The sequence below is a fragment of the Balaenoptera physalus genome, assembly GCF_965194825.1.
Source record: "Balaenoptera physalus genome assembly, chromosome: 16".
Taxonomy (NCBI): Eukaryota; Metazoa; Chordata; class Mammalia; order Artiodactyla; family Balaenopteridae; genus Balaenoptera; species Balaenoptera physalus.
In genome coordinates, this window is record NC_138898.1 from 48450227 (window position 1) to 48467695 (window position 17469).

Below are 17469 nucleotides of genomic sequence, written 5' to 3' on the forward strand. Positions count from 1 at the left end.
ATAGGAAGATATCCTCACACATAAAAGGTTTCAAAAGTTAAGTAGTCTTTCTGGGAGAAAATAAAAATCCGTGCATGATAAAAAATGCTCAGCAAGCCAGTAATAAAAAGAAACTTCCTTATCCTGATAAAGGGTGTCTACAAAAATATGTATGGCAAACGTCACACACTTAATATTGAACGAATTCCCTTTAAAATTAAGAATGAGGCCAGGGTGTCATCCCTCACTACTTCTATCCCAAATTTTACCACAGATCTTAGCCAGTGAAGTAAGACAGGAAAAAGAAATAAAAGTTACAAAGATTTAAAAAGAAGAAACAAGCAAAACTGTCATTATTTGCAGATGATATAATTTTTTTGTGTGGAAAATCTAAAAGAATCTACAGGTAAATTATTTGAATGAATGAGGGAGTTTAGCAAATTTGCAGAATTCAAAACCATAAAAAAGCGCATTTCTATACACTATATAGAAGCAATCAGTAAGAAAATGATACTTACAACAGCAGTAAAAATATAAAGAACTTTGGATCATATCAAACAAAAATTAAGCAAGCCACTGATGGAGAAAATGATAAATCTTTATTGAAAGATATTAAACAGACCCACATAAATCAAGATCTACACAGCTGACCCTTGAACAATTGTAGTTTGAACTGCGTGGGTCCACTTACACACAAATTTTTTTCAGTAGTAAATACTATAGTACTACACGATCCATGCTTGGTTGATCGGCCCTTAGTTGAATCCGAGGATGTGGAACCACAGACACAGAGGGCAGAAGGTGAGTTATACTCAGACTTTCGACTTTCGACTATATTGACACTATAGTTCAAGGGTTAACTAGTATGTTATGATACTAAAATTAATATCAAAGATGTCAACTCTTACGTAATTGATCTAAGGTTTAATGCATTTCCTATCAAATCCAGTGGGGATTTCATGGAGCGTCACAAGTTTACTGTAAAACTATTGGAAGAGCAAAGGGACAAAAATATCCAAGACATCCAGAAAAAGACAGATGACGTTAAAATGAAGAATATCTGTTAACTGACACCATAAAGAAAGTGAAAAGACAAGCCTCAGAATAGAAGAAGACATATGAAGGAAACGTAAACAACCAAGTTTGTATCCAGAATATACGAACAATTCCTGTGAGTTAGTAAGAGAAGACGACCCCCGCCCCGCCAAAAGGGACAAATGTCATAAACAGGCATTTCCCCAGAAACTACCATGAATGGCCCACAAACAAATGAAAAGGCACTAAACTGCATTAGAAATCAGGGAAGGGAACACTGAAACCCTGGGTAGACACCTTTCCACACCACCAGGGTGGCCAAATGTTCAAGCTGAACAGTGCCGAGGACTGCCAGGGCTGCGGAGGGCTCTCACGGCCGGCTGGAGGGAGGGGAACAGACACCGCTACCATGGGGAACATTTGGGCATCACCTAGTACACCCGAGAGAAATTCCTGCACAGGAGGTGTGCCCACGATGCCAATGGCACCAAACCGGAACAATATGAACATCAATCAACAGGAAAATGGACGGAGGAGCTGTGACACAGTTATCTTACACACGGAATTCCATAGAGCAGGGAAAACACACAAACTCCAGCTACACGCATTGCCACGCACAGGCTCGCAAATGGGGCCCCAAACGGAGGGCTGGCTTTCTCCAGGGGCCACAGAACTGATTCAAAAGTAGGCAGAACAAACCAGTGCATCATTTAGGAAACCATATACTGTACGTGGCACACCTCTGAAACAAGGGTTGGCCTGGTACCCGTTTCAGTACAAAGTTTTACTGGCACGCAGCCACGTCCCTTTGTTTATGGATGGTCCGTGGCGCCTTTCACGGCACGGTGGCAGACTTTAGTACATGTGACAGAAGTCGTGTGGTCCCCAAGCTATTTACCATCCGGACCTTTATAGGGAAAGTTTGCTGATTCCTGCTTTACAGGAAAGAAAGGGAATGATTAACCTAAACTGCAGGGTAGTGGTGACCTCCCAGCAGACGGAGGGGGTGTGATCAGACAGGGGCTTTGAAGTAAGGCACATAGATTTCCAGTACTATTATCCTTTAAAGTGTACGTACATGTTTGATTTATTTTTTTTGTTTCTATGATGTATTCTACAATTTAAAAACGATTTTAAGACGGAAGAGAGATTGCTTCTGACCCTGACTGTCCCCCCGCCCCGGGTACTGAGGACCCTGAATTCTGTGACTTACGTCCTCTGTCTCTATTTGTCACCATCTTGTTTTGTGGATAGACGGAAACTCTCTTAACCTTTCTAAGCAGCAGACTGCGTCCAGAAGTGGATTTCTACTCTACAGTTCTAGGCTTCCTAGAGGTATCAGACAAGAGAGTGTCTCTGAACTTGAAAGACTGGGATCTAGAGCTCCCAGTCTAACCAACCTGCTGGAGCAGAATTCCTTCCCAACGTCTTAGGCAAACGGTCGCCCCCTCTGCCTGAGCGCGTGCCGTGAGGAGGAGGCTGGGGTCACAGACAGCCTGCCCGTGGTGCTGGAACTCCGCCCAGGACCAGGTACCTCCATCCTGCCCCCAAATCGACCTCTTACGTTTCTGACCACTGCTCTTAGCAGCCTGTGTCTCAAGAGAGACTTGAATATCATCTGTGGCGTGGAGGCCGTGCACGGATGTATCTGGGACCCAGGCCTGTGCATGGCCGTGAGGCCACTTGTGGACACACCAAGAGCCTGTGCTCTTCTCCGTGGGCCTCTCCAGTGCTGGTGGATCTCATACTCTTCACTGTTGAGAAGCTCTAGCTTCTCCCAGGGGTTCCCGTGTACTTCCTGGCGCATCACAAAACACCTCCCTCATTCACAAGACATCCATGGCCTGTGTCTGTATTCCCCCCACCCCCCAACCCCCGGGAAAGGGCAACGCCCAGCTCACCTGTAGAGGTCTGGGACCAGCCCGTCCTTGTACCGAGCGCACAGGTTGTTGAGGACTTGCTCGTGCTGGCCGAACAGGCGGATGTAGTTGGGGGCAGGGAAAGGCACTTTGGAAAGGCACGTGATGGTTTCCACCATCTTGTACTTGTTGGTGTGGATTCGGAAGTAAGTCCCGTTCTTCACGTTACCTGTTACTATTTCTGAACCCTGGCGGAGGAGTGCATCAGAAAAACAACGTTAGAAACATTTCTGGACTTTGGGAACTTTATCATAGCAATTTATTTTTCAAATATAATGGACAGGTTAGAGCTTATCGCCTGTTGCAAATCACAGTAGTAGATATTGACCAAACTCGACTGAAGATAAGTGCGTGTCAGAAACCATGTGTTTGAATCTGATGGCTGAAAGTTCCTCAGGGTATTTGACACTGTGATTATATCGCTCCACGTTTCTAAATTAGTTGCTAGGTTACGGTCAATTCTCCGTTATTCAATACCTGGCACAGCCAGTAGGTGGAACTGGGTCTATTCTCTCCTGCGCGGTGTCAAAAGACTGTTAACTTTAATTTTTTCACAGCACCATTTTGAGAAGAACCTCCTAGTCAAACGTGCGCAAAAGGAATTTCAGTTTTTAAAGTTCTACTTGAACAAAGGAAACAAGGAAAAAGGTGAATCCCTGACAGCTGGGTTTGCGGAGGTTCAACTGTTTGGTAGGGTCTGTTCCCGGGAAGAAGGTTCAAGTTCACGGGAAATATACATACCATTCTGTGGGCTACTTGTTAGTTTGTAAATTGTGAAAGGTGTAGATTCATGGCTTTATGTCCCCTAGAAACTGGCTAAACCACCATGTGAACCCAAACGACAAGGAAAGATGCCCCTCTACCCCAGTCACGACCACTTTTTCTATTTCAGCCCCTGATGGCCACTGACTGATGAGCCAGAGACACGCTTCCCACCGGCTCCAGCAACAAACAAAACATCCATGGACAAACTTGGGTTTGGCTGGTGGTGGCTGAACCCACAGACTTTGCCCCTGGACTCTGAACTCAGTACACAGTAACACTCAGTAAATCTCTCCTGAGTGCATATAGATTTAAGCTTTTGCTCTGAACTTGAATGTGGCATTTAGAAATCCAGGGCAAGTTGAACTGCACTGATCCCAAACATTTACTGAGTCCCGGACATCCCCTGGGGACTTTGTCTAAACAAGGACACACGGATTAACTGGATTTTTAAGTAAATTGAAGCAACTGGTGGGTGTTTGTGTATCACGTGACTAAGCCCTGAGGAGGAACCAGCCAACTATAAAGGCACAAGGTGAGACATACAGGAGGGATGCCAGGTAAGTCCTGGGCCAGCCCCAAGGATATGCACGAGATTGGGGGACAGAACAAACACAGCTTAGGAAGGGGGTGGGGGACAGCACCCCAGGGAGGTGCATGAGGCCCAACATCATAGAGATGGATGGATACAGAGAGGAAATCTACCTCCATAGCAAAGTGTTTAAAAAAACACCCAGTAAGGTATTATCTAACGCAACAATGGTATATGCACACGATGGGATGCAATGCATCCAATAGAAATTATTGGGGAGTTATTTCATAACAGGAAAATATGTTCCCAGTACATTTTATTTTCATAAAAATAAGCGGTATCATTTATTTGTTTTTGTGTCAACATTTTAACAAAATGTTAATGGAGGGGGCTAATACTAAAGCTGCTGGTGCCAAACTCAAATGGTCTTTAAAGTCTTGTATTTATTCTTAGAGATGCTTGCAACGGGCGCGTTCGTCACTCTCATAGCTCTGTGTGTATTTAATTCAGAAATAGCGTTTGATATGATGAGCCACCAAGTAAAGCTGACCCTGGGGAGGCCCCTTCGCAGTCAGGGGTGCCTTGGTGAAGTGGAATGAGCGTCTGGGGGAGGGGCTGCTCCCTGGCCTTGCTGGTAGGGCGGCTGGGGGTCTGGGAGAGGGGGCACTGGCCACAGTTCTGGCATAGTTTTAGCACCAGGTTTCCCTGGCCTCAGTGGACAGCAGATCCCACAAGGTTGTGGACCCTCCTCCTCCTCTTTGACATTTCTTTATGCTGTGTGATTAAGGAAGGGAACTCAGGCATCAGAGGGGTACATCTCAGGATCCACCCAGGTGGCTGACAATATTTTTGACTTGGCAAAGAGTTTCACTGAATACCCCACCCTCTGCTCACAAGCACTTGTATTTGGGGGCTGATTCAGTGGATACTGAGCACCTCAACTCGAGGGCCGCGGTGACTCCGTGCCTGGTGTCTCAGCGTCACGCGCCCTCTGAGGTCACCCTGTTCCACAGGGGCTGTGTTGTCTGCATCGTTTCCAGTGATGTGTTGTCATGGGTCTGTTTATTTGGTGGAGGGGAGTTGGCCTCACTTTTTAATTTAAAGGTCGAATTTAAAGGCACACGGAGGAAAGAAATGCCCAGTGGTGCAAAGACAGCACATCTTGACTCTGGAAGTGACCGTGACCATTGTTAATGAGATCTGGCACTGCGATCACATAACCAGGGGGCCGTCCTGGGCATGTGGCATCAGAATAGTTTGCATTGACATGAAAGACAAGTCGCCTACAGATGGGTTTCTCAGACACAAGTTACCCCTGTGGGGCTGGGCAGACTTATCTAAATTTCTGAGGTCATTCCCAGTCACTGTTGCTGACAGATGGGAAAATCCAGTGAAGTCCAGGACCCTTTCTGCTTATCCTCCCAGAAAATCACTCCACTAAACAAGGACTTAAGGCAGCTTCCAGCCCTGCCACCCGGTGAGGGATTCTGGGCTAATGATGATGATGATTTCATACACTTTCCAATTCTGTGGGATGTGGCTAGTTTCTTCCTTTAAGTATATGAATAAATTGTTAGGAGATTTGGGTGTTGAGTTTAAAATTTTGACAGAGTAACGGGTTCTGATGTGGTTTTTTTTTTTTTCTCTTCCTTTTTTCCTGAATATAATTATGAGCTCCTTTTGAGCTCCTTTACGATTTTGACAAAGATTGGAATATGGCTCTGGAATTCATGCCAAACGGAAGACCCAGGGGTAATCAGACTCGGCGTGCCAGAAACCAGGTTCCCAGCTCCCACGATGAATACACAATTTTACATTTAATGGTACCCAGGCAGAGTTTGTTGTGACAAATTTCTTTATTCCGCGGAGGATAAGCCAACAAAGCATGCGGACTGGAATCTGCGGATCCGTTCATTATGTAGACGACTTGGGGTCCCCTGTCTTCCTTTTGTCGGGTTACCTCATGAATTCCTAAAGCATCTCCTTACTTAAATATCCCGACGCATGAGTGCTGCAAGAGTCTGATGAGATTCATCTGTACTACATTTGCTGCGAGAACAGTAATTTAGTCTCTCTAGTGAAATACTGCTCCATGGGCTCCATTCTCGATCCACTGGCCATATTTAGGCGACTGCCTGACCATTTTGGCAACAATTTCACTTAATCAAATTAATTCCAAATCCAAAAGATTGCCATGGAACCATCCTATGTTTTTTTTTCTTGGTGAATAAAATGGGAAAAAAAAAATCTGTTTAGATCTTCTGTACTAATTAAAAAGGAGGCCCACCTGGCAAAACGGTTAATTACAGTCATACTCAAATACGGTCACGGCACCAGCCAAAGAAGCTATTCAAGTTCCATTCTTATCAAAACTCTCATTATCTAAAACTCCCTTTGGCTCCTCCTCTGACTTTATTCTGAGAGAGAACCAGTGGTTCATAAATAAATGACACTGCATGTCAGAAATCACACACAGTCCTTAAAGAATCTGGTTGATTCTGTGTGAAACCAAGTCCAGTATTTCCTAGCTTTTGAACCCATTCCCACCGTGTACTGTCCGAATTCCTGACCCACAGAATCTGTGAGCGGAATCCAATGGCTGCTTCGTGTCCCTAAGTTTTGTTACACAGCAGTGGAGACTGAAGCACCATTCGCTATGGTCCTTTCTTGACTTGTAAGAACATTTTGCATCAGACTGTGGATACAGGACACACCTGAAAGAATCTGGGAAAGGCCCAAGGGAAATAAGTTTTAAACACACAGCATCCATCCTTTCCTTGGAAGAACCAGGTTTCATTATTTTTCTGGAACTATAATTAACAACATCCACCACTGATGGGTCACCTGTTTTATTCCTTGAAGGCAGTGTTACTTTATATGTGATCCCTAATAACCCCAGAAATGCAGAGGAGTTGATAACTTGTCCAAAGTCCATGGGAAGTCGACGGAAGAGCTGGGATTCTGACTTCCCGAAGAGAGAGGGTGAGGGGCCAGGAAACTGGGACATCTGGAGTCTGCTCCCCCTTACGGAATTTTCCAGCAGCTTCTACTACATCTCATTAGCCAGGACCTGCCACATGGCTGACCTCATTCTCAAGGAAATCTGGGAGATGTGCTTATTTTAAGTTAGTCAGATCATTAACCCTCAAAAAAATTCAGGATGAGAAAATGGGAGTGGAAGCAGGCAACCTCCAGCATCTGCCTCACTGACGAAAAAGCAAACACGACGCACCAGAAAGGAAACCCCAGGTGACAACAAACACCAGTTGGGACCGAATGTCCGATAATCTTACCTGAGAAGCTCACCAACCGACCAACCACGCTGTGTCCTTTCTAGTTACCTTGAACACAGGGAACGCCCCTCCCAACCCCCAAGCACACGCAGCTTCAGCTTCACCTCACTGGCCCTTCCTGTGTCATCCAGGGAGGGCAGGAGAACAGGGGGGCCTGGACAGACATCCCAGACCCTAAGCAATTTACTTGCTATTGCCACAGAGGTGGTTATTTTAATTATCTATGGATTCATCACAGGCTATCTCAAAACTTAGTGGCTTAATGTCCTTCAGGGGGTGGATGGATAAACTGTGGTCCATCCAGACAGTGGAATACTATTCAGGGCTAAAAAGAAATGGGTTCTCACGCCACGAAAAGACATGGAGGGAACTGAAATGCAAATTATTAAGTGAAGGAAGCCAATCTGTAAAGGCCACATGCTGTATGATTCCAACTCTATGACATTCTGGAAAAGGCAAAAGTATGGAGACAGTAAAAAGGTCAGTGGTTGCCAGGAGTTGCGGGGTGGGGAGGGAGGGATGAACAGGTGGAGCGGAGAGATCTTTAGGGCAGTGACACCACTCTGCATGATACCGTAATGGTGGGTACATGTCATTATACATTTGTCCAAACCCATAGAATGTACAACACCAAGAGTGGACCGTAATGTAAGCTGTGGGCTTTAGGTGATAATGGTGCATCAATGTAGGTTCATCAATTGTAAAAAATGTACCGCCCTGGTGGGGATGTTGATAATGGGGGAGGCTGTGCATGAATGGGGGCAGGGGGTATATGGGAAATCTCTGTACTTTCCTCTCACTTTTGATGTGGACCTAAAACTCCTCTAAAAAATAAATGGCTTAAAATGACAATACATTTTTATAACCTCAGTCTTTGGGAGTCAGAAATTGGGAATAGCTTATCTGGGGGATTCTGGCTCATGGTCTCCTGTACGTTTTAGTCAAGATGTTGGCCAGGGCTGCATCATCTGAAGGCTGGACTAAGGCTGGAGGACCACTTCCACAGTGGCTCCATCACACGACAGGCTGGTGCAGAAATCCTCAATCCCTCTCCACGTGAACCTCCCGAAGGGCCGCCTGGGTGACCTTACAATATGGCAGCAGTGACCCAGGAGGGTGCAAGTTGGAAGCTGTATTATCTTTCAGGACCTGGCCTTGGAAGTCACACACTGTCATTTCCACAATATTCTGCTGGCCACACAGGTCAGCCCTAGTCAGTGTGGGAGGGGACCATACAAAGACATGAATACCAAGGGGTGGGAGTCAGTGGGGGCCGTTTTGGGGGCCAAACTGCCACATGGCTTTCTGATGCATGAACCAATACATTACACTAAAGACTGAATTAAGAATTTCACCCCTAGCCCCATAAGCAAAGTGTTATATTTGAAAGTAAAATGAAATTCAGGAATAATACTTACAAAATCAGACTGGGCCATTTGTACCTCCAGTGGGGTTGGGATGGCGGGCTTGGCGATATGCAGATAATGGTACGACCCAGGGAGGATGCCTCCTGGTGGAAATGGCAAGTTTTCCACATTTTAATTCAGTCGGGTAACAACTGGGTAACAGGGCTTACATCTGTACCACAGGACAACCAGAGATGCCTGCCATGGGGTATGCTACTCAAACTTTCCCACTCAAGTACCTCTATTAGCAAGGAACACCCTGCGATTTATTTTATTTAATAAAATCAACGTGAATGTGCCGTTATAACCCAAAATATAGCCACCAATGTTCCAAGATGTGCCAAGCTGATCCCGTGCATCCTGATTTCCCAAAACTTGTGGCATTCTAATCTCTGCCTGCTAAAGCCAACCAAGACTTTGGTCTACAAATGTTGCCGTGGTGTTCCCATTCTCCATCCTCCTCCACTATGTAACCAAAATACTAAGAAAGTAAATGTTACAAGGAAAATCAACAAAGTTCTTGTTTAATGCTTTAGAAAACTCGTATTATGAAACTGTTACTATTTCTAGCTTGCCCTAGAAGCCCGAGCCTGGTCTAGCTCTGATCAGCCTCTGACACCCATGCCTTGTCTTCCTTTTCTACGTCCACCACCTTTCCTAAGGTCTCATCCAGAGTGAGAAGGAGATCACGACCTCTTGGTGGCCATTTCGTTGGGTAGATAAACACAAGGACTGCAATACAGGGCTTTTGTTTCTTTAGCCTGATGTTTTGTTTACTGGATTAGGGTGCACAGACCCCCTAGGGGTCCACGGATGACTATGGGGGTTGGTCCATCAACCTTCTGGAAGTAAACATACAGTTTTGTAAACGTGCATTTTTCTGGTAGAAGATCCACAGCATTCAAAGATACTGTTTTCAAGGGTAACTCCCACCTCCCAAATATAAGAAAGTTCTGTGTCACTCATATGATGATCTCCTTAGGGGTCAGTAAAGCTGAGGGGATAAAACTGGACCGTTTTACAGCTGCTAATGGTCTAGCTTATCCATCCAGACAGCAGACCAAAGCCTGGGAGGCTTGGAAGTTCTCCTTACCTCTCAACTTATATTGAGAATGAAAGTTTGGTAAGATGTCAGGGCATCAAACCATACACCAGTTGTGAGGGACCTCTGGGAAAGTTACTGATCATCCCCTAGTCTCAGTTTCCTTATATGTAAAGTGAGTATCACATTCTTATGTGAAAAATTTTATCACATCAGTTCTGATGTGATAAAATCAAGTCCATCATAAATAGTTAAACATAAGAGAGAGCCCTCCCATGTCTCTGTGCAAACCCACTGAGGGACACAGGCGTCTCCTCACCAAACCTACAGGAAACAGAGGGCTGGCTGGTCCAGATCCAACCAGTGGCTCCATCACAGGGATGAAGGTGGCCCACTACATACCTTTGATCTTGGCTCCCCTGTACATGGGGATGAGTCGGTCAAGGTCAGCCGGCGGCTCAGTCACAGGCTCGAGGGTCGGGTCAAAGAGGTTGAGCATCACTGCTGCCAGCTGGAAGCCAATTTCCTTGGAATTGAAGTTGCTGTGAGTCCACTCATTCGAGTAATACCTGTTTGAGAACTTGGTGAGGGAGCCGGCAGCTCTGATGGCTATGTCATTGGTGTGGAAGTTGGTGTCGATCACAAGTCGGCCGTCGTAGACAAGGCACGCGTCGTTGAAGGCTCTGAATGTTTCGTAATCCACGTTCTTCTCACAGAAGCTGAAGAACATCTACAAAGTGAACAATCACATTATTTCTAGTTATCACTCTTCACTGTACCTTCCCAACAGGGTGAAGAGTCTCTATTTTATTACTTGGGGCACACAAGAAAACCTAAATCTACGAAAAGTATGTCATAATGGTGTGTGTATCTTTGGTACGAAGAAGAAATTAAGATCACTCAATGTCACTCTTTTTTTTAATTGCTCAATCTAGACATCCAGTGGCGAGGGTGCCACGTGGTGGACTATCTCCCACAAGAGCACATTCTTCCCCGTAAGGAGGTTTACATTCATAAACACCACTTTCCCCTCATTCTCGGACATTTCGAATCGCTCCTTCTCAGCCTCCTTCCATTTTCCTCTCCTGCGTCTGACACTTAGGTCTCGCCAGGTTCCTTCTTGGGGTCACTTCGTCCAGTTTTGAGGCTTCAGGCTGCCCCATTCTTGCCCCTTTAAACCCAGAAAGCCTGTCCCTCCCTGCAGGATGCCCCAGAGAGGATGCAAGCCCCGTCTGCCTTGGTACCCACCAGGTTTGGGCTCCTGCCTTGTTACTTCCTGCCCTGGGATGGCAGATGCTGATTCAGTGAAGATTTACAAGGTACCTGCAGGCCCCTCCATTCTCTGCTCAAATTTTAATGCGTTCTCGTACTTATCTGGAGATCATCTTCCATACTGATGTTAAGTCATTAAACCAGTCCAAGTTAGCTGTTTTTAAGTCTTCAGCTGTCACTGAAGTAGCTAAGTTGAATCATTTTTATCTTTACCTAAACACAGTTTGCCACCTTGTTAAAAGCATGCTAAGAAATGGACATATGACCTGGGTCCTCATCATACTGGTGGATACCACACTCCCTGCTTCCTTCACACGCCAGCTCTACCCACCTCACTTGCCCCATTACATACAGAAATCAGCTGTCGTGAGCCAGAGGTAACCCCCTTCCATGCCCTTCCCCACACCTAGGAATGGCGCGCCAATGAGGAATGAGTCACAAATGAGCCTGCAGTAGCCACTAGTCACGGGTGACTATATACATTTAAATCTAAATCAATTACAATTAAACAAAATTTAAAATCCAGACCCTCAGTTGTGGTGGCCTGTTTCAAATACCCAAAAGCTACAGGTGGCGGTGGCTGCCATATTAGACTGCACAGACGTGGACCATTTCCACCATCGCAGACAGTTCTATCGGACAGCACTGGACTCAGATCCACCATCCCTATGACGTCCTTTCTTCTCCCTCAGGGAACCGGCAGGGCCTTTGCCCTTTTCCCTGTCTCTGTTCACTCAGATGTCTAATCCTATCCCAAATTACTCTCATCCAGGCAGCTTCTTTCTTTCAAACCTCTTTAAAATTTTTTCTGTTTTATAACCTTGCTCAGTGACCACAGGAAAATATATTTCTCTAAGTCTCTGACTCTGAAACTTTCTCTCTATTCCTTTTTTTTTCTCCTCTACTCCTTTCCCATCTCTATAGAAACAGACTTCCCACTCATAGAAAAACAGGAAAGACATTTGATTTGAATTGAAATTATGCATGAAAAACAGGACCATTAATGCTCAGCAGCCCCCTTTAGCATCCCCGCAAAGTTCTTCTACCTACCCAGTTTTTCTCCTACTTAAAACGACTCTTTTATTAAGGGGCACATACATATACTAGCCCTTGTTTTCCTGGGTTTTAAAGACTATCAGTACCTCTATCATATTATTTTATATGGTTTTGGCGTAGGCATTGATGCTACGGTTACATTTGGGACATAGGGGTTTGTGGAACAGAGTGAACGCCGGATCAGCAAATCCAACACTGTCTGTGGGAGCACGTGTTCTGAGTTACAGACCTCTCAGACCTCTCAGACACAACTCACGTGCTCCTGTAATGCCAACTGAATAGTACATAGTGGATGAAAATATGAAGTAGGAACATCTGCTTTAAATGCTTCTACAAATAATGACCTAAGGGTCTACTTTAAGGAACTAGAAAAAGAAAGGCAAAGTAGATCCAAAGCAAGCAGAAAAAAGAACATAATTGTTAAGAGCGGAAATCAATGAGAGAGAAAACTGACAGACGACGGAGACAATTAACAAACTCAAAAGCCAGTTCTTTGGGGGAAAAAAAAATCAATACAATTGACAAATGTCTAGCTAGACAGAGAACTTTAGAGAGGTCCTTGTCTCTCCTCAGCTGCTGGTGGTCGCTGGCCATCCCTGCTGCTCCAGGACCCGTGGCTGCCATCACTCCATCTCTGCCTCCATCAGCATGGGGCCTTCTTCCTCATGGGCCTCCTCCCTGTCATCAAGTCTCTCTCTCCATGTAAGGGCACCAATCATTAGAGTTAGAACCCACCCCAAACCAGGATGACCTTCTCTGTACTTGACTACAACTGCAAAGATCCTATTTCCAAATAAGGTCACATCCACAGGTACTGGTTCTTAGGACTGTATCTCTCTGCGGGGACATAATTCAGCCCACGACACCATGACCACATGGCCGCAGTGGAGATCGTGAATATATTCGTGCCCATCAAAAGTCTCCTAATTCCCTGGCAGAGATGCCACCCAAAGCTGACGATTGGGAGGGACAAATACCCTGACTGTTCCCTTCTTCCAGTTTCTAATCTCCTGCCAGTTTGTCCAACCTACTGTTGGTCAAACACAGATGAGAGTCGGGGGAAACTGGGGCTGGGAGGGTCCTCTGTAGAGGCCCCTCATCGTGGTGCAGAGCAGAGCAGGGAAAGCCGGAGACAGGACCTGAGGACAGCAGGCCAACGTCCGACTCATCCATTTAGGGTGAAGTTTGGGCAGGAAGGTGTGTTGGATCAAGGCAGTTGAGGGTATCTGCAAGATGTCTTTGCCATGATTCCAATTCTGATCTGGACAGGAGAGTGAAGGCCAGCAGGGGCTGCTACAGAACCTGTATTCAGTTGGATATTGGGGGAGGTTTTCTTGCACCCATGCGCCCTAAGCAGGGTATGTGTTCACCCCCAGAGTTGCCCAGGATAACCTGGGCATACATCTTCCACGATCATCATTTTGGGAGGAAACTTGTGGTGAAAAGATGTTGATTTTCCCTATCTTATACAGGTATTGTGACATACATGTGTAGATGGTGTCACTTTTATGTTAAAATAAAATGAACTTTTTCTGTCTTTGTCACTGCTATATCCCTCACACTTAGGACTAAGCCTGAGACCTATTAGGTGTCCAATAAATGTTTGTGGAGTGAAGGAATAAAGGAAGGTACTGAAGAGCAGAATGCAAAATCCCCCTGGGTTGTCAGAATGAAATGAGAGGTGGCAGGGAAACCCCCTCTGTGCGGGTGGTCTGCCTTGAGCTCCAGTCCAGACTCTGGGGGGATGAGGGTGGCCCATAGGGGCCCTTGGGTGAGAAGCCCTGACTTAGGCTGACCCACTCCTACTGCCAGGTGAGGGACTGCTATGAGCCCCCACGGGGGTCCCCAGCCGGCTTGCCCACTAGATGCTGCTGGCATCCTTTATCCCAACTGCCAACACAGCCCTTGACCCCCATAGCTGCAGCACTCACTCGGAGGGGTCTCCTGCTTCTCCGTCACATCAACTGGCCCCTTCCCCCTCTTCCTCCCTCCTGCTTTCTGCTCATCTCCTGAGCAGGGTGTGAGCTGAGCTGTGACAAGACCCCAAGCAAAGTACTCTCTCCACACATCATGGGGGAAGATCCACTATTGCTGTTTCCAGAATCTTAGGAGGTCGACACAGCATGGACTTTGAGGCCCTGCTGGCCTGGGTTGGGATCTCAGCTGACGTGGAGTCACGGTGTTCTCGTCTGTAAGGTGGGGATGCTTCCCTTGAAAGAGCTGTTGTGAGGAGGGGACAGAATGCACTGCAAGTGTGCAGCGTGGTACCCGGGACATGGGGAGCTCTCAGTGGGGCTGGCCCTCTTCAAAGCCGCCCCCCCGACACTCTGCCCAGGAATAGGTGGGGTCCAGTTCCCTTCCCCTTGAGTGTGGGCTGCCTTAGTGACGTGCTTCTAGGGCACAGAATGCGGTGGAAAGATGCGGCTTGACTTCTGAGGCTAGGTCACGAAAGGAGATATGCTGTCTCTCTCTCTCTTTCTCTCTGTGTCTCTCTCTCTGTCTCTGTCCCATTGTTTTCGGAACCCAGCCACCATGCAGAGGGGAAGCTCAGTCCCATGAAGGGGCCATTTGTAAGTGTTCAGGTCCAAATCTCACCTGAAGCTGATCTGACACCAGCAGCCGGACAAGTGGGTGAACACACCTTCTAGACAATTCCAGCCCCAACCCCAGTCTGACGTCAGCCCCAGGAGAGACCTCCAGGGAGAACTGCTGGCGGAGCCCGGTCCAGCCCCAGGACCATGAGAGAGAATATGGAATGGCTGTTGTTGTTTTAGGCCACTCAGTTTGGGTGGCTCGTTTCTCAGCAATAGAAAATCTGAACGTTTAGGGGAAAAAAAAAACCTGTGACTATGAATTCACCACCTACCACCTTTCAGACCCCAAGTTCCCCAAAGGTGGTGAGTGAGGTTCTGGGGACCTACTTACGGAGCAGGGGAGCTGGAAGGGCTTGGTGGGTGTGGTGAAGCTGGCGCTGTGGATGGGGTCTGGGTTCAGGCCATCGTTCCACTGAGCCAGGACCGCGTCCCGGTAGACGGTCACCCCCGCGGCTCGGAGCACATCCTCCACCGCGCCCTCCACCGCGTAGTTGTTGATGCAGGTGATGATGGAGGTGGGTGGGTGCTGCACCAGGTGGATGTAGGAGCCCCTCACACCCAAGTTCAAGAGCGTCTCCACCGTAGTGTACGTGTCAATTGTGTTCCCATAGACGATGACATTCCCTAGAGAAGGGGACAAATGCTTAGATACATAGTTTTAAAAAAACCCAACAACCTTATTAGTCAAATGCTAATAATGCCGAATTGCTCCCTCCAACCCTCTCATTTTTTTTCAGCTGTGGGAAGCCAGCGGTGTTACCTAGCAACAGCGACCAAGATAATTTAGCAAAGAATGGGCACACAACATCCCACAAAGTAGTCAAGTACTTTTAACACAGAAGTAGGACATTCATTTATGTTCCTATAATTTGAAAGTTGAAATTATGCTAAATGAAACTGGTGAGAATAAAACCTTTTACCTTGTTTTTGTTCCCTATTTGCTACACTTATTAAGGGGAAAAATGGCTAAAGTTTGCAATAAATGCAAGTTCTTCCTGAGTGATGAAAAGGACAATGGTGAAAATAATTGTCATGTGCATGATGGTACGGATATTTTAATACTTAATTGTTGAATCGTGTTGATTTCAAGGACACTTTTCCTTCTTTGAGAACTAAAGACTAGAACATTCTGCTTTGCAACAGATAATTTTATAAAGATTCAAATTCTGATTTTTAGGATTTAATGTGTCAAGACCTAGCAAAAGAGATTGACAGGTATTCTTTTGGTGAGGAAAAATAAAATCACAAAATAACTTTGAGAGATTTCCCTTGTGTAAGAGCATTTTGATGGTAACAGTCTATACGATTTATTTATACTTCTTAAAAATATTATAGAAGTAATTACATATGCTCTTCTATTAATGATATAAGTTTTAAGACCAATGATCCTATTACATGAGTGAGATGTATTATATGTTATTTATATGCTGTTTTGGACACTGAATTGGCATTATTACCTCTTCACAAAGACAGAAACTGCTGTAGGCTCACATTTCAGGCAAGCTGTAACAATTTTACCACAAAATGATAGATTTGTGAATCCACCTCTCTTTTTCTTCCTGTTCATAAAATGATATGAAGAGGAATTTTATGAGACAAAATAAATGCAAGTGTACTTACTCAATTTGGTGGAATAAATTATGCAAAAATCTATTTCGATCCAAAATTGAGAGGACGTATAATGGCTTGTCTTACTTGTTTAGAAGGAAAGGAACTAGAATAGCTTTCAGATAGCTTCCCTAAGGTTAAGAGCTTCTGGAAAGTCCTCCCCTACTTCCTGTTGCTCAAACGTGGAAAGCCAAGGGGGCAAGGAAGCCAGGGGCAGGGTCCTTCCTTCCCGGCTTCCCTAGGATGCTCTGATTTGGGGGCTCTGATTGTCGCCCTATTCAGACGCGCTAGTGCAGCATTCCTGGGTGAGCTGCCTTTTCCTTGGCTGAAAGAGCCAACATTTTGCTTAAATTATTGAGGCTCCCACCTGCTGTGCAACATGAATCCTGGCGGTCTGACACAACAAAGAACTAGCCTGCCAGGAGAGCCAAAACTTGAACTTCAAACTGTCATAGGTTTGAGGTCTTCTGCCCCTTTAAAATATGCATGCAAAAACAATATTCATTTTCAGTGAAACAGATTTAAGTGCTTAGGCCCATGCAACTCAGAGTTTAATATTTTTCCAGTCTCTCCTTCATGTTGGCTTTTAGTAACTATTCTGTGAGATGGGCTTTTTCATTACAGGCTCATGGAAGCCCCAGCAATGCAGGGTTGTTTAGCCAGGGTTGCCCACAGATTGTAGGCAGCTGGAGAGGATGAGGACTTCCATACATTTCATAAAACCTCTAATACTTAAATTAGACGTTTATTTATAGATATGCTAACTTCTAAATAGTTTTGTCTATCTTTTAGTTTAATTTGAAACGCCTCCCCCAAATATGAGACTTCAGTTATTGTCACTGTCAGCTATTGCCACGATAATGCTGCATGACAAACTACCCCCAAACTCAATACCAAACAACAATAAGCCTGTTGCAGGTTGGCCTACACGTCTGTGGGCTGGCTGATGTTGGCTGATGTGGCTCCAAGCT

At 45.7% G+C, this 17469-nt stretch overlaps 1 protein-coding gene across 3 annotated transcripts in view; it reads right to left on the bottom strand.

Moving 5' to 3' along the window:
- CFAP61 (cilia and flagella associated protein 61) overlaps positions 1-17469 on the bottom strand; it is a 257330-nt gene that overhangs the window by 47566 nt on the left and 192295 nt on the right. For all 3 annotated transcript variants that reach the window (XM_082431642.1, XM_082431640.1, XM_082431641.1), the window contains 4 exons: positions 15222-15514; positions 10371-10698; positions 8939-9030; positions 2916-3121 (listed from right to left, as the gene is read on the bottom strand). In XM_082431642.1, the coding sequence (XP_082287768.1) occupies positions 2916-3121; positions 8939-9030; positions 10371-10698; positions 15222-15514 (919 nt within the window). The remainder of the gene's footprint in view (positions 1-2915; positions 3122-8938; positions 9031-10370; positions 10699-15221; positions 15515-17469) is intronic.